Source organism: Carica papaya, chromosome 7, assembly GCF_054855325.1.
Source record: "Carica papaya isolate Zhongbai chromosome 7, ASM5485532v1, whole genome shotgun sequence".
NCBI classification, from domain to species: Eukaryota; Viridiplantae; Streptophyta; class Magnoliopsida; order Brassicales; family Caricaceae; genus Carica; species Carica papaya.
The window spans coordinates 875,120-893,132 of record NC_142315.1 but is presented as its reverse complement, the minus strand read 5'-3'; the positions used below and the strand labels follow the sequence as shown (position 1 = coordinate 893,132).

At 31.8% G+C, this 18,013-nt stretch overlaps 3 protein-coding genes across 4 annotated transcripts; 2 read left to right on the top strand and 1 right to left on the bottom strand.

The window, feature by feature from the left end:
- Positions 1–5,550: 5,550 nt before the first annotated feature.
- Positions 5,551–7,022, bottom strand: LOC110824517 (uncharacterized). 2 transcript variants are annotated; one of them, XM_022055090.2, is made up of 2 exons: positions 6,639–7,022; positions 5,551–6,505 (listed from the first exon to the last, which is right to left on the bottom strand). In XM_022055090.2, the coding sequence occupies exon 2, from the start codon at positions 6,443–6,445 to the stop codon at positions 5,786–5,788; it is 660 nt and encodes a 219-aa protein (XP_021910782.1). In that variant the 5' UTR covers positions 6,446–6,505; positions 6,639–7,022; the 3' UTR covers positions 5,551–5,785. The 2 variants fall into 2 exon arrangements, with proteins under 2 accessions (XP_021910782.1, XP_021910781.1); XM_022055089.2 differs by lacking the exon at positions 6,639–7,022 and having other exon boundaries at positions 5,551–6,632.
- A 2,936-nt stretch (positions 7,023–9,958) lies between these two features.
- On the top strand, positions 9,959–12,526 carry LOC110825477 (plastid-lipid-associated protein, chloroplastic-like). The gene is made up of 3 exons (XM_022055936.2): positions 9,959–10,471; positions 11,460–11,655; positions 12,000–12,526. Exons 1-3 carry the CDS (start codon positions 10,020–10,022, stop codon positions 12,312–12,314), a joined length of 963 nt encoding a protein of 320 aa, XP_021911628.1. The 5' UTR covers positions 9,959–10,019; the 3' UTR covers positions 12,315–12,526.
- Positions 12,527–12,944: 418 nt separating this feature from the next.
- On the top strand, positions 12,945–16,658 carry LOC110825478 (uncharacterized). The gene is made up of 6 exons (XM_022055937.2): positions 12,945–14,308; positions 14,431–14,580; positions 14,674–14,829; positions 14,902–14,946; positions 15,058–15,581; positions 15,916–16,658. The coding sequence occupies exons 1-6, from the start codon at positions 13,690–13,692 to the stop codon at positions 16,624–16,626; spliced, it is 2,205 nt and encodes a 734-aa protein (XP_021911629.2). The 5' UTR covers positions 12,945–13,689; the 3' UTR covers positions 16,627–16,658.
- Positions 16,659–18,013: the final 1,355 nt, after the last annotated feature.

The following is an 18,013-nucleotide window of genomic DNA, read 5'->3' as shown; positions in this document are numbered from 1 at the left end:
AAAAAGAGGTAAAAATGACATCATTTTGAGAGCATCAAAACGACACCATTTTGATGACAAAAGAAAAAAATTGGGGAGTTGCAGAGGCGAACAGGCCTCTGCAAGAAGAAGAAGATGAGGTGTGCACGCCTCTGAAACTCCCTAGAGATGGAGGAGGCGAAGCATTGAGGAGTCTTCTTGTTCTGTTTATAAGAAAAAGAGAGAGGCGGGAAAAATGATGGATTGGGTAAAGAGAGAGAAAGGTATAAAGAGATAGAGAATGAAAATGAGGGAAGGAAGGAAGAATATGAAGAAAGAGATGATGGTAGCGATGGTGGCACGCCTAAATCATTCTTGATCTGCGGCAAAGCAAGAATAGGGAGAGAGGAAGAGGAGTTGTGCACAGCGGAGTAACATAAGGGAAGGAGATCAAAGCACAGTACACGTATTGTGTTTGTTGTGTAAGCTTGTTGATGTATAATACATATATGATATATAAATAAGTGCATGTCTGAGTAGGTCATCTAATGGCGAACCTAATTAGTAAAAGAATAACATAAGAACTTTGAAAAACGAGAAAATTCGTTTAACCGGTATTTAGCGATGGGTGGGTATGTATGTAACCTTTTGGCATGTGACTGTGGTGAACCCTAACCGTGGATACGACTTTAGTCAGACGTGGCAAAGCGATAAGAACTGTAAATTGTATGCTGTGTATTACAAATTATGAACTATGAACTGAACTATAATGTATTCACGTAGTAAAGGGGATCCTTACCGCCTTTGTTAATGCCAGCGGAAACAGTATCGTACGATAAAACTATTTTTAATAAAATATAAACTAATAGGAAGTCATGAGTGAAGTTTATGATACTGAAATACTGAACTAATATCTACTGAACTGCTTACTGCTTAAATTGTGATACTGAATACTGAATTGTATCATTTATGGAACTATTGATGCATTGAGTTATATTATTGAAATGATAAATTCTGAATGTTTACTGAATAAACTGATTAGAAGATTTGGTGATTGAGTGTGTGCATGTCTTTGTTATGGGCATTACTCCTTTCTCTTACTGAGTCCGTGAAGCTCACCCAAATTCACACCCCCCTAATACAAATTAGTCCAAATCAAAAGTAAGTTCAAGGTCGAAAGAAGACTTTGAAGAATCTTTAGTGATAATAAAAATTCGTCTCGTAAAGTCAATTTAATTATGTTATACCGATATAACGTAACGGATCTTGTAAGCATTATGTTTTGTAATTCCGTATATGGATGATTGAATACTAGATTTTCACTTATTATTGTGTAACTTTATTAAGCTATATGTGTAGAGTAGCGGTCATTTCTCAACAGAGAAAACGAGTCGTTACAGTAACCCTCTAGATCCAAATACTACTGGTTCACTAATTTTTTGGATCAAAATTATTTACCAGAAATATTAAATTCAAGTTAACGGTAGTGTAACTTAAGTTTTTATATGAAGTTTAACAATTATAACCTTTCTATTGTAGGAATGAGGTACTACAATTTTTACCGCTCAAATTTTTAATGTCTTCATCAAGACCACACATCCCAAAATCACAAATTACAATTCAAATGCTAACAAAATTTATGATCGTATTAGCCAATATCATTAAAATAAAACGTATTCTGATACCATTTATAATGTCTCAAGCTCAAAATCCATTAATCCAATAATTTTTTTTACTTAAAATCACTGACTTTCAAAATTTTAAACTTAAATTATTAGTAATATGTAACTTGAACTCTTATATAAAACTCAATAATTGCATATTTTTTAACGTGACACTAAGATATTATGCTTCAAATACCGGCAAAGTGAAGCATGAAACTTTAGTTTGTGAGATGGAACTATTAAAGTAAAAAATAGACTTTGATGTTAATGTTACATGGAGAGTCATACTACTTCTTAGATTCTTTGCTATTCTTTTCCTAAATAAATTCATAAATAGGAATTCTTTTCATCTCAAATACATTGATTTGAAGCATGTATATATAAGCACACACACATATATATACACATATATACATACATATATGTCTATATATATATATATATATACATATATGCACATGCATAAAGCATAAAAGCCACAAGTACAATGAACTCAAAGTGGGCTTATAATAATTTTGAGGGTTTGGCTCATCACTTCAATTCTACTCACTACCACTCATTTTCTAAGTTATAGACAAGCACATGGTGGATATTTGGTAGAATTTTATTTCTATATTGAGTATACAAACACTAGACTACTTAATTATTATGTTGGTTTTGTCATGTCATATCAAATTTTTATGTTACACAAAATTAAAATAAACCAACCATACAAAAAAAAAATGTATATTCCAAACCACATATAAATATAATTAGATTCTTTTGAAACTTAAATTATATAGTTCTAGAAAAAAAAAAATCGACATATATATATGAACAAATATATATCATCATACTTGGTCGACATGGGTTTTTAAAATATCATTAATATAAATTGTTGGTTGCGAAATTAGATATATGCTTATATAATTATTATGCATTTGCATATTGAACTCAATATCATAATAAGCTTTTAGTTTAAGAGGCCAAACGAGGACCATTTGCATACTTCACAATCTGTCACTAGTTTATATAAACAAATATTTAGTCATAATGTTTGTGTATACATACATATATACATATATATATATATATCTTTATATACATATACATATAAACATATCCGTGGTTGATTAATTTGTTTAAAAAGTTGAATATGATGAAGCATCCACCCACAAAAACGAAAGGCTTTGTTTGATACGTTGAATAGAACACCAAAAACATCAATTTAAAGATTACTACTTAAAGAATCATATGCCATGTCCTTTTCGTTTTCAGGATCATCTCTAGTTTTCTTCATGATATGTTTATATTATATATACCATATATATACATATACATATACATAGATATATATATATATATATATATACAAACTATTTGTTCATCATCACTAGCTAACTGTAATGCTTATCCTTTGATGCTCATCATTTTTGCTTGTTTTGTGATCGATCCTTGCATGACAATTACTTAATCCACTTGCAGGCATGAACAAAATTTTATATAGATATATGTGTATGTGTGTATGTATACATGAGAAAAAAAAAAATTGATTCATCATCTACGTCTCAAATCTTATTATTTAACTCATTTCATGATTCCTAATCAATATATGTGTGTGTGTGTGTATATATATATATATATATGGGCTGGTTATTGAATTAGCAAATTAAGATATTAATTAGTAACAATTAAGAGTTTGAATTAGTGTTAAATTTATAATTTTATATACAATAACAACAAATTTAAATTTAATAATCATTATTCAAGTTATATGAATTAATAATTTAAAAACTAAAATATAAAACATTATGTTAAAAATGTTTATATTTAATTTTAGAAATTAAATAAAAAAATAATCAGATCTTATTATTTATTAAATGGATTAATTTTAATATTTATTAATTTTAACTGATTTTTATATTTATACAATATATATATATATATGTATTTATGTATGTATGCAATCAAATCAATTAATTTCATTGCAACTTTTTCTAATGAATATTACTTTACTGCATGCACGCACGTAGATGACATGGAAAAATGTTTTCTCACCGACCAAAATCTAAATTATTATCATATGATTAAAAATAATAATTAACCCTTTAGTATCTATAGGTAAATTGCATGCTTAATTATTGGAATTTTCTTTTAATTTCTTGCTTACATTATCTAATTCAAAAAAATTAAAAGAAAAAATTACTAGTATTCTTAGACAAATTACGTGATATCTTAATCCACGTTGAAAAGATACGTGACTGTTGAGACTCGTATAAGAATTCAAATCATGTACTATCGATAACTACAATTTAAGTTTTTCGAGACTGGTGATTTCAATTATAAGAAACTTATGGGTTAGTATTTAGGTCTAAAAAATTATAAACGATATCATAATATATTTCGTCAGTGATTCAGGATTCGTGCGATCTTGGATCTTGTACGATTTTTAATGATAATTGTAATTGTAATATGTGTTTTTTTATGAAAATTTTAAAATTTTGAGTGATTAATATTGTAAAACTCAAGTTTCTATCATTTATTTTTTTTAAATTGAAATATTTAAATAATAATAAATTCATTCTTAACATTAATATATATTATATATGTAAATCGTTTATATGAAAAATGTAGAACTCGTCCGTAAAAATTTTAAAAAAAAAATTGTATCGATATAAAAAAAAGGGATAGTGTTCTATATAAAAAAAGTATAGTTATTGATATTTATATAAGAGTTTAATTAATACACTATTAATAATTTGAATTTAAATTTTTAAAAATTGGAAATTTAATATAAAAAATTATTGATTAGTATTACGTGTGAATTTGAAGAACTATAAATTTAATTTAAAAGTATACTTAAATTAATAATAAGATATTTTTTAAAAAAAAGTAAAAAGTAATATTATAAAATAAATTAAAATATTTTTTTTTAATATAAAGTTTACTATAATGTAACGTAAATATCAACTTTATTTATTTTGAATTTGTAATCTACGTAAGTTCAACATCAAGACTTACTTTTTTCTTACGAGTCTATATATTATGATTATGATTATGAGGTGTTTAATTAAAAATGAACGATTCTTTTTTATTAGTATTTATGTGTTAAAATTACTCAAATAAATTAATATTTATTCCCAAAAAAAAAGCATATAATGATTGGTGTGTGTGTCTCTCTTTCTCTATATATACATATATATATATATATATGTATATAATACTAAAAAATTTAAATCGTGTATATATTTATATATAACACTAAACAATTTAATTAGTATAATTGGTGATCAATAAATGCTTAAATTACTAAATCAAAAACATGGTATTTGTTATAATTTAATTTTTAATTTTTTTTTATAATTTAGTTCTTTACATTTTTACTCGTTTTATATATTCAATTTTTATTTTTTTAATAGAAAATTTTTTTAAAAAATAATTTTAATTAATTAATTAATTAATTAAATCGATAATAATTCAATTTATTAATTTAATGACTTAGTTACAATTATTAAGTTAATATTATTAAATTATTTTTAAAATATCTAAATATAATTAATTTTTTAATTTTTTTCGTTAAATAATAAAAGAAAATTTTATTTTTAAAATAAATAAAAAATACTAATTATTAAATTATTATTTTTTCAGGGGTATAAAGCGAATTTAACAATAAATTGGGTCCAACTATGCAAAAACACAAAACTAAAGCCCAATTTTTTTTACACTAATTTTACTTTATCTTATTTTTTAGAATGTTGAACCAATTTAATTTGGGCTTGGGCCTATATTTAGCCCAATTTTTTTATTTAAAAAAATTCATAAATTATCAAGAAATTATTTTATATTTTTATTCTAGTATTAATTTTTGAATTAATTATTAAATTTTAATTTTTTGAAATTTAATATTATTATAATTTAATTTTTAAAAGAGAGGGAGAGAAGAGGAGAGTTCAGCAGTCCAATACTTATGGCACATGTATATTATATTATATTATATGAAATTCATAAAAATTCACGTAACAAAAATAAAATATTAAATTGAATTTTTCACTGACAATAAGTAGTTGCCTCCTCCGAGGGCCCCATCCAATCAAAAGAAATCTCCCCCGCAAATCTCTAGGCCTCATCATCATCACGAGCCGTGCATGCGACTCGCGATTCACCGCCCGATCTGACGACGATCACTAGAAGATGTCGAGAATCTCGAGGATCGAACGGTTGCAGAGCGGACACGATCCTCTGTTCAACCACAGCTCCCGCGAACACACCCTACAGAAAGTATGCCCGCACGGGATAAACGCCGCGCCTTTCTTCCTCCCCATGCAGACGCAGCAGACCGAATCATTCCCCAATGCCACTCCTTCCTTCTCCTTCTTCTCCACCTCGCCGCCGCCGTCACCGACGCAACCGTCGCCGAAGTCGGTTTCTTCCAGGAGTCTCATCAGCGACATCCTCAACGGCGTCCCCGGCACACTCCTGGACCCACCATTTGTTCTATCCGGCCCCACAGAATTAACTCCGTCAGGCTCGTTTGACGCACGTAAATGTCGTTCCGCCGCTAGAGCCGCCGCCAGATTCATCCCCGAGCTAATCGGAACTGAACTCAAACAAATAAGATCCGACCCGCTAACCGGCTCCCTGCTTTGACCCGCTCTTAGTACCGGGTCGGAGTCACGATGGTTCTGTTCAAACTCGTCCGGCTCTTCATCTTCATCTTCTTCTCTAACGCTGATGGTGGTTGGCCGGAATCCCCATGTGGGCCCACAGCAGCCTATTCCTTTAAATCCCAGCCGTTCTTTCAGCGTCCTTCTCCGTCTCGCCATGGCTCCATCGAGACCGTCCATTCGTTCCCTAAGCAAAGCCAGGATCGTCGTTCTCGCGTCGATCTCTCTTGTTACCGATTCCTGCAACAGCACCCTGAGTTGACTCATTCTGAAACGAACCCAATTACCAGAAACACGTAGAAACCAATCTGTGCGGGAGGAGGAGGAGAAGAACAACAATAATAATAATAATGAGAAGAGTAAGAAGACGTACAGGTTAAGATCGCGGTGAAGGGTTCGTCCATGAAAGTCCCGTGAGTTTTTTTCGGTTCAAGAATTGAAAAACGTCACCCTCTCCAGCTGCTTTAATTCATGGAAATGAAGAAAAGAGCGTCTGAGAAAGGAAAAACTGTGGCAATGGCGGTGGTCCAGAGGGAAACATAAATCACTGTTTGTGAAATTATAATAATAAATACTACGTTTCTGGGTCCAAAAACAGGGATATAGAAAGACGCAAACGATGACAAAACAGAAGAAGAAGAAGAAGAAGTAGACGGGGGGAGGAGAGAAAAAGAGGAAGAAGATTGGATGTGCTTTACAGATGGAGGTGTTTCTGTGCTTTGTTAATTCTTGACTGCTTTTCTCGGGGGTTGGAGTAAGGGAACAGAAAAATAAATTTTTAAATTTTTTATAATTATTTAATTCGAATTTTGATGAATAAATAAAATTTTCGGAGTTGAAAATTAAATTAAATTAAAATAAATTCAGGGTTCTGGTATTTTTTGTCATTTTGTTTAACCACCCTGTTTCGCCGGCCAAAGCCTGAAGTCAACAGGCGTAAGCATCGAGGGCTTGCCACGTGGCAGATGCTGCCACCACGATTGCCTCATCCGGCTCCAAATTTGGGCTTCGTAATTAGCCGCAAAGGGTAATATGACCGCCGCGGGACAAAGTGATTACTCATACGACGTCGTTTTTTTATCTTTTTAAATATAAATATTAAATCACAAGTAGATTAAACACCATAACCAAAAGACATACGAGAGAATCACCTTTGAATTATCTCTTTAAAACTTCGTAGTAAGTATTTGTTGGTTGGTTATGTTTTGGTTACTAGTTGTTTGCTTTCTTTTATCTTTAAAAATTATATTACTAATTATTTCAATTAAGAAATTAAATCTCCTTTTAAGACTAATCACTAAGATTAAATCAAATTTAATTATTATAATTTTATTTATATACTAATGAATTAATTTTATATTTTTTATTATATTTAATTTTTAAATAAATTATAATAATTTTTACAATTAAATCATCATATTGATATCGATCATGCATGGAATGTTTTGTTTTCTAGTTAGTAGGAGTATATTGTAATATTTTATTTAAGTTGAACTTCTTTAATTATTATTATCATCATCAATGATTGGATTTATGGAGTCCAACACATACATACATACATACATATATATATATATACATATACATATATATATACATATATATAATGTGAAAGCTTGTAACATATGGGTGCCACCATAATACAGGGTATCATCCATTCACCAAACAAACTGATTTTTTTTTTTTTTTTTGTTGGGTGTTTTTATTTGCTAGAGGTTTATTAATTGTCAAATAACATATAATTCACCATATAAGTTAATTTATTTTATTTATAAGGTAATATGTATGTATATATATACATTTATATATATATATATATATTTCAGAAAGGAGTTGTTATGACTTATGGGAAAGTAGTTCAAGAGGGAGGATTTAGTTCACCAATTCAGATTAAGCACATTACCAAAAAAAAAAAAAAACATGAAAAATAAATTAAGAAAATAACTAATTAAATAATTAAGATGAATGATTAGGCCAAAAACAAAAACTTAATTCTCAAAATTAACTTTAAACAAATTTATATATTACCATCATTCTGTACGAATGTATGGATTCAAATCAATTTACGAGAATACTCAATTCAATTCACGAGAATGTAAACTAAATTCGGTTTATAAAAATATTTATAAAAAAAAGATTATTCACTTTAAAACATTACAAAACCATTAATATTGAGTTTAAAAATAATAAAAAATTAGAAAAATAAGTGAAGTAAATTGCTAATTCATATATATATATTTATATATTTGAAATTCATTTATTTTTTTCATGAATGACTTGTTTTGAATTTGACGTATTTCATGTAACAGGATTATATAGTCTTTGAATATGGGTGTTCGACCCTTATGGACTAACCGGAAAGGTATAACCTGTAAATTCGACGTGGGGCGTATAAGGTTACGATCCTTTTGTTCGAGGAGGAATAGCCTCTCGTCATATTGCAGCGGGGACATTGGGCATATTAGCGGGCTTATTCCATCTTAGTGTTGGTCCGCCCCAATGATGGGCCAAGAGATGGGCCTCAAAAGGTTAAGTTCTAATCCAAAGAGTATTTTGATTAAGCCCAAGTTTTTGGTTTGAGAATGTGGATGCTTTGTCAAGTTTATATTCTCTTTTTCCCAACCATTCAAATTTATCTTAGGCAAATTAAATTTCAATTTATATTTTCACTAAATTATTAGTTTTTCCGGTAATTATCTTGTCGAGTAAAAAATTATATCGTCGTATATTATTATTGTATATTAAAATACTAATATTTTAACTTAAATGACATCGTATTTTTATAATAGAATTAATAATTTGAATTCAAATTATATATCTCATGTATAATATTTTTTAAAATTTCCCTCAATGTCAAATAGGGTAAGACGTTAACAATCATTTTTCGTTAACGACATTGATTAATATGATCGAATATGAACGAAAAGTTTTATGGGTAACTGAGATAATTTTACGTGTATTAATTATTCTTTATTTATTGTCTAATAATTTGTTTCGATGTCTAAATAAGTGAAATTAGTATGAAGGACAATATAAATAATCGAGCACGATTATGAAAATTTAAAAGTATTACGTGATTCGTTTAAATTCTAAAAAATAATTGTAATATTTGAATGTTTATTGCTATGAATTACGTATATGACTATTAAAAGAGTATTTTTATTATATATATATATATATATAAGGAGTCATCCATAAAATTCTTAATACGTTACACATTTGTATATATATATATATATATAAAATAAGTTGGAGATTACAATTTGGACATTTTTTTGGCGCAATAGAAATTAAAAAAAAAAAAAGAAGATATTTTGCTGGCCTCCACCAATCAAAAGCCATGGAGAATCACAAACGCAACCCTTCCAAAATACAACGGAAGCTTCTAGACGACTCACACGCGCCGTTTGCGTGTTCCTCCGCCAAATCCGAAAACCTTCCTCACCTCACATTAACACCGTCACACACTTTCCATTTGCCGTTTTCCATCTCACGGGCCCCACAATATTGTCTTATCCACGTGGCATCAGTTAAACGTGGAGATCGGGAGAATATCTGCTAATTACATTGTATTCTCTTTGAAGCTGAAATTCCTATTTTACCCATGGGCTATACATTGGTGGTCCCTGTCTAAGTCGGGACAAAATGGTCTCTCTGTATTTATATTCATCCCCACCCTCTACTTACAAATTAGTTAGCTTTCTTGTCGATTCCATTTACGTGACTTGCTTTGCTACTTCGAGTTTCTCTAACAATGGCGACTGTCCCTCAATTCTGTAACTTTTCCTGCAAAAATCTATCGTCTAATCCTCTAATAAGCCCTAAATTAGCTCCCAACCGTTCAATTCTCCTCCATCTCGGCACGATCAATCAAAGACCCTCGGGTTTGACGCGAGATATTGCTCGTGTCCGACCCGAATTCAAGATCCGGACCGCGTTGGACGATGAATGGGGTCCGGAGAAGGATGAGGGCTCGGCGGTCTCCGTGGCGGAGAAACCGGACGAGGAGAGTGCGGTGGAAGTGTCCGAGATTGCTCGCTTGAAGAAAGCGCTGGTGGATTCGTTGTACGGGACGAATCGAGGATTAAGCGCGACGAGCGAGACACGAGCGGAGATCGTGGAGCTTATCACGCAGCTGGAGAGTAAGAACCCGACTCCTGCACCAACTGAGGCACTGTCTATGCTCAACGGCAAATGGATTCTGGCGTAAGCTCCTTAGAAGAATAACTCAAGTAAAAATTGCAATTGAAGTTTCGTTTTGGTTTCTGGAAATCTGAGTGGAGAAAGGAATTTTTTAATCGAAATTAAAGTGAATTTTTTTTAGAAATATTTAATTTTAATTACTTTAGTGTATATGTCATTCAATTGGTCCTGCTGATCCGTTGTTTGGCCAAAGAAAAATACGTCATGATGAAGCTTTGCTTTTTTGTTTTCCTTTCAATAGGAAATGATTTTTTATAGATGGCTACTGAAGTTTGTAGAGAGTTTATTATGGTGGCTGCGGTACAGCATGATGTTAACACGATGACATCGACTTGCAGCTTGAAATCTGTGGTGTCTTCGTGCTGAGTATCTTGATTACTTTTGAAGATTAGGTTTTGTAAAACTGAAAATCAATATCACTTAATCATTGAAGTAAGATTTAGATTCGAAAAAGTAACAGGAGAAACAGTTGAAGGAGATAGCTTTAGTAGTAGCAAGATTGAGCTTTTACCCTCACTAACCAGGGGTAAGCCCATCAAGATTAATGTGTCTAGTTTTCTAAAGTGTAGTCTCCCCTGATTTGCTTTCATTTTTCGTGCTTGGACTCTATGTTTACCATTGAAATTCTTTAAATACACCTTTCAATGGTATCAATTGTGTCATAGTGCGAAGTTATGGCAAGTTATGTTAGATTTTTCCCACTCTTCAACATCATGTTGTGACTTTCTCTGGTACTACTTTCCTCTCTTTCTGTTTGTAAGATTGTAATAGGACTCTTATCATCTATTCAACTTTCTTGCGACAATGATCTTGATACAGAGATATGGCATAAGGTTGTTGTCATTAATTTTCTTGAAGGGGGATTCTTGGGTGTCGGTAATAGATTGTAATTTCTCTGGAAATGGAACAAGGACTACTATTATGGTTAAGATTTAAGCTTCTATCATGCTATTAACATATACTAAATGACGTTAAATTTGTGGCGATGCAGGTACACCTCCTTTGCAGGTCTGTTTCCATTGTTGTCAAGGGGTAATCTGCCATTAGTAAAAGTGGAAGAAATATCTCAGACTATTGACTCAGAGAATTTGACTGTTCAAAATTCTGTTCAGTTTTCTGGACCACTGGCTACGACTTCCATTAGCACCAATGCCAAATTTGAAGTTCGAAGTCCAAAGCGTGTGCAGGTTCTTCTTTCTTTCCCTTTCTGTTTTATTATCTTTTTCATGCATATAACTTTAAATAGTAGTGGTTGACACGTTTAAGTGTTTTTCCCCTTGCACTACCTAAAGAAAAAGAAGTGTTCATTTACTTCCCAGTGAACCAGGAAAAGGATTGTTCAAATGGTCTCTTGACAAAAAACCCTTGCATGGACTCAAATTGTTGATGCTTGTCTATGGAAGTCCTGTGCCATTGTCTATTTCCTATGAAATTGTGTTGAAAGTTACTGTTTGCTAGTCTCAAGTCCATGGAGCAGTTTTAGCTCTGAGGAAAGCTCTAAATGGCTGTTATTGTTCTTTTCTGGTTGTAGATCAAGTTCGAGGAAGGCATCATTGGAACTCCCCAGCTGACAGATTCCATAGTATTTCCAGAAAATGTGGAATTTTTGGGGCAAAAGATTGATCTCACACCCATCAAAGGCTTAATCACCTCGGTTCAAGACACGGCTTCATCTGTTGCAAAGACTATTTCTAGTCAACCACCACTGAAATTCTCTCTCTCGAATAGCAATGCTCAATCGTGGCTACTGACTACTTACCTTGACGAAGAGCTTAGAATTTCTAGGGGTGATGCTGGCAGCGTCTTTGTGCTTGTCAAAGAGGGCAGCTCCCTTATAACACCATAAACACACCAGTTCCTTCAGTCTGGTACCAAACTCATTCTACACAGTGATATATGTATAATATATTTATGCATAATATGAATTTTATAAACTCATATGGTAGGATATCCTTCCTTCAGCAGTTCGCTGCTACTACAGATACATGTTGGATTAAACATTAAAGAAGATTAAGCTGTAATAAATAGTATACTATGAACTTTTTTTTTTTCCCTTTCTCCTCCTGTCCCCTTCATTTTATTCTTTACTGCTGAAAATTTCAATTTGTGTTCTACAACTCTCATCCTTGAAACAGATAATTGCAAACTTGCCTTGTTATGTATAGCACAACTAGGCTAAATCGAATCATACTATAGAAATTTAGCAAAATTAACTAACAAATTCATACTAGCTCGAAAGTGAAAGAATTGATATTAAATAAAATTTCACGTGTAATTAAAACAATATATTTTAAATTCTATCAAAATTGATGGAATTTTGAGTATATTCTTTCAAATTCACGTAGAATTCTATACAAAAAAAAAAAATTATAAAATCTTCTAATTAAATTAAATATGAAGTTAAAAATAAATTTCAGTAAATTTTTCCATTTGTCCCAAAATATATCTTTAAAACTTGACTTTGCTAGAGCCTTGCAACTCATTTAGCACATATTCTCCTCTATAGAGTTCATGGAATACCAGATAATTCATATGTGGCACAACCCTTTTGCTTTAAACAACCATGTGCCCAACAAAATTGGAACCTTCATGTAGGATGAATAGAAAGAAAACTAATTTGTTCTGCAGATGGTTTAGAAATAGACAAAATTTAACGGAAAAAAAAAGAACGAAAATAGGTAAGAGGAAATAAGAAATCGAGACGAAGAAATGTACGACGAGGTAAAATGAATGAGATAGGTTAAATTAATTTTATTATTGATTTAATAGATTTAATAAAGTAATAATAACATTAGGTACATTTTTTTAGTTATTTTTTTTCATTAGAAAAGGGAAGAAAACTAAACATTCGAAACAAATAAAAAACGGTAAGGACCAAAATGTAACAAAAAAGAATTATTAGGGACCAAATTGTAGTAAGCACTAAATTTTAAGGACTAATTTGATAATAGCCCCTAAACATGATTCACATTGTACATTGTAAAGTGTTTTGCACCCAAGTAGTAAGGAACTTATGAACAACTTCAGCTTTATTATATTCTTCTTCCTACTTTATCTTTTTTTGGCCATTCTTTATTGTTTAATCAAGCAAAGTAGAAATACCATTTCACTTTTTTTGTTCCCTGCACTTGAGAATTGTGTATATATAGATATATAACCCAGCTACATCATTGGCTTGCTGTATTCTGTAACCATATTGCTAAATAAGTACTTTTTCTCAGATGCACAAAGGAGGAGAAATGGGGGAAGAGACTGTTGAAATCAGGGGAGAAATCCTCGAAACACCGGAGTATTTTACGAAGATAAAAGTTCCGTATGAAGCTGCTCTGAAACAAGATGTTGGATCCATGAAGGAATTCTACAAGACCAAACCTGGGAAAACCTTGTCTGATATTCTGACAATTTCCAGGGACACTCATTTCCACATTGCAGCCTATAAAGGAAATGAAAAAATGCTTCAAACACTCTTCGAAATGCTCCCTCAAGAAATCGATGTACGAGAAGTCCTCACCCAGAAGGATATCCATGGAAACACTCCTCTTCATGAGGTTGCTACCACTGACAATGTCAAGGCTGCAGAACTCCTGGTTGGGAGACTACTGGCTCGTAAAGATGGAAAGATTTCGGTTCAAGAAAAAGATATTCGTGAACGAGAAAATTTACTAAAGCTTCGGAACAATTTTGGTGAAACTGCATTATTTAGAGCTGCAGCAAATGGTAGGAAAAAGATGTTGCAGTATCTTGTTAAAGAGGTTGAACATGTTGGTGATATAAGAGAACACTACTACAGAAATGATCAAATCTCTATTTTGCATATTGCTATCATTGGCCAACATTTTGGTAAATATATATATATACACACACATATGAATCTCAAATTGATCAAAATTTTATAGATTTCCAGCTTACCGTTACATGTTTTGCTCATGCTGTCCGTTCCTTTTTTTTTCCCGACCATTCAGATACAGCTCTTTGGTTACTGAAAAGAGAAAGGACACTTGGCCTGTTGAAGGAAAAAAGTGGCATGACTTGTTTGCAGCTCCTAGCAAGCATGCCAAAAGCTTTTAAATCTTCTTCTCAAATCAAGGGACTGAAGTTGTTCGTATATATCTGTGAGGATCAAATCTAACTCGAAGACTTCTGATTCACATTGACATAAGAATTATATGATGTCAATCTAAGTCATAAGCATTTTACTATTGCAGGTCTTCCGAGCAACTTACGAGAGAGTAATGATGATGATTATGACGATGATGATGATGAATTTGATCAGCCTCTTTCACAAAAAGGAGAAGATATAGAGCGTGGAATTCGATCAAATTCATTTAAAAAATCTGTCCAGAGATCAATTCCTTATAGAGGTGATTAGTAATCTGTTCTGCTTTTTCGTTTTATATGAAAAATTTTCTAATTGAACTTTTTTGGAACTGCAGTCATATATAGGATGTACTGTGACTTATGGAGATTCTTAGGCTATGGTATGTCCCATCCTCTTTATTTTGAAATTTAGAACATTTATAGCTTGAATTAAAAAAAAAAAAAACCCACAAATGAAAGTAACACAAAATATCTGCTTCGATCATGGTTAGTTTGGGAGAAAATTTCCGAAACCCAGGAAATGAAGCAGAAGCACGAATTAGCCCAGAAACTGGCTAGGAAGCTAGTGAAAATAGATCATTCTTGGGCTCTAACACATGAAACACTGGACAACACAATCTATATAGAAGAATATGGAAGAGTAGAAGAATCTACATCGGTAACAATAGCATCCGCTAAGAAGAAAAAGAAAAGCTCATTGCTTGATACACCGTTGCTCATTGCAGCCAGCAATGGTATCGAAGAAATAGTTACAGAGATACTTTTGAGATATCCTCAAGCCATAGATCATGTTAGTAGAAATGGACAGAACATACTTCATGTAGCCATCATGTACCGTCAGCTGGGAGTGTTTGAGCATTTAGAGAACCTAGGAACAGAAGTGGGAAAATTAACTACCATAATCGACAACAGTGGCTACTCGATACTGCATCATGCTGCCGATACATCATATTTCTCCGGAGGAACTAGACCTGGTGCAGCATGGCAGCTGCAAGAGGAATTGAGATGGTTTGAGGTCAGCTCTCAATCCTACTTGATCACTATTCTAGTTTTCTATTATTTGATAAGTACATGATTATAAGATGATGTATTTTACCTATAATATCATTTTTTAAGTAAAAATTCATACGTTCATGAATTAAATGTTATATAAATATCACCCGTAACGCAATAGAATACATTTTAACTTAAATTTATAATTTCTTTTAAAAAAAGAAACGTACCAACAATTAATAAAATTACTTATATTTAATAAAGACTTAGTACTGATTCCGAGATTATCTTGGACATAAGGATCTGGGATACTACATTAAGTTTTATATAACTCTGGTCTGTGTTTATACATGCAGAGAGTGAGACAATTAATTCCTTCCCATTATGTAATGCATCAAAATAATGAAGGCCTAACAGCAGAGGAGCTCTTCAAAGAAATGCACAAGGATCAGCACCAAGAGGCGAAAAAATGGATATCGAATATTGCACAGTCATGCTCAGCAGTTGCTCAACTGGTGGCATCGGTAGTTTTTGCTGTGGCTTTTGGGGTCCCTGGAGGATTCAGAGGAGAATCCAAAATCGATTCTGAGAAAAATGATACTAGTACTAAAAGGCTACTTTCTAAAGAAGTTGCTAATAGAGAAGGTCTTCCAATTCTCCTGGATAAGCCTCTTTACTCTTTTTTTACTGTCATGGATGTTACCTCTTTGGCCACTTCTCAAATCTCTCTGGTTCTTTTCCTCTCGATCCTCACTTCATCGAACGAGCACAAGGATTTCCGTAGTAATCTCCCATGGAAGCTTACTCTCGCATTTAACTTCTTATTTTTCTCAGTGACAACAGCCATGGCTACTTTCATTGCGAACATATTTCTCACTGTTCGGCCTAAGCACGAGTTGGTGAAGATATTGAATTATGTTGCTGCTTTCTTTCCCATCATTTTGTTTATTATCGCACAATCTCCGATGTATGCTGCATTCTCTGCTACCTTCATGGATGTTCTTAAGTTGATTTGGAGGATTATTCTTCCTCAGAAATGCTTGAATCTTTGTAAGCGTTCCATGTGAGATCAACAAGATTTTTCAATGATTTCCACTGAGTTTTGGATTTTTTAAATAATTATATGGTGATTTTATAGAGTTGTAGACCTGGTACTTGATATTAGTAAGTGAAGTTTGATCCAAATAATAGGAAAGATGCTAACCTCGTTGAGTTGAACTGCATATGATTGGTATGTCGTTTTCTTTATAAGAGACCACGAATTCGAGTTATACTCTACTCACGTGTGCATCTTTGATTAGAAGATATTTATATTTTATTATGATTGATGTATATGTATCATATAACTAATTCATGTATGAATTTACTAAAATTTAATTTTATATGCGATATGTCTTTTATTATCTACATTCTCCAAATAAATGACTAAATACATTTCAAACCGTATATGATTGATATTTCTTTTTTCTAAAAGAGGTCGTCGATTCGAGTTGTATTATGCTCATGTATGTATTCTTGATTGAAGATTATTTATATTTTATTATAATTGATGTACATAAATTATATAATTAATTTATGTATAAATTTTCTCAAATTTTATTTTATTATGAAGATTTTTAAAGGCAACAAGTCAAGAAAAAGAGCCAATATAAGTTTAAATTAGTTATTTTGTGGTTTAAAAGCTAAAAAATTATCCGAGATAGACGAGTTGAATTTTGAGATGCATTATAGTTGTGATTAATTTTATTTTATAATTTTTTAACAAATAATTAATATAAACTACGCATTTATTCGAAGTATCTACTAATTATTTTTAAAATTTATCTTCTCATCTCGCAAATAGTAAAGATTAGGGAAAACTATAACACCCCAAGGCAAGTCTTATATTTCTATGGTCCAATTCCATTGCCAAATTCATTGAGGCGTACGATCAACAACACTTTAGTTTAATGTTAAAATTCTCGTGTTTTACTTGGAGGTAATAAATTTAAATCTTACTGAGAATGTAAAATTTGTCATTTTATGAGTATATTATAGGTCGCAAATATTTGATTTATAATGTTTGATTCAGTTGAATTCAATACTTAATTCACTAATGTGTTAATGGAGTATAATTGATTTGATATAAATCTCAACAGGTATATTACGTTCTTTACTAACTTTATGATCTAATTATAGTCTCAAAACTTGTACATAATCTTGGGACCTATTTATAGTCTTTAGACCTTCGATTGGTCTTGAAATTTGGGCTCAATCTTAAAAGTAATTAGTGTTAGAACCTTGGGCATAATCCTGGTGCGAAGATACATTCTTGATACCAAACATTATTACCAAACTTAGGCATGGTTAGGGATGTCCATCACTCGAAAATTAGACCATACCAGGTTGGACTGGATCGGACCAAGAATAAAAGAAGAAAACGTGCGGACCAAATACTGAATCGATTACAGTCCG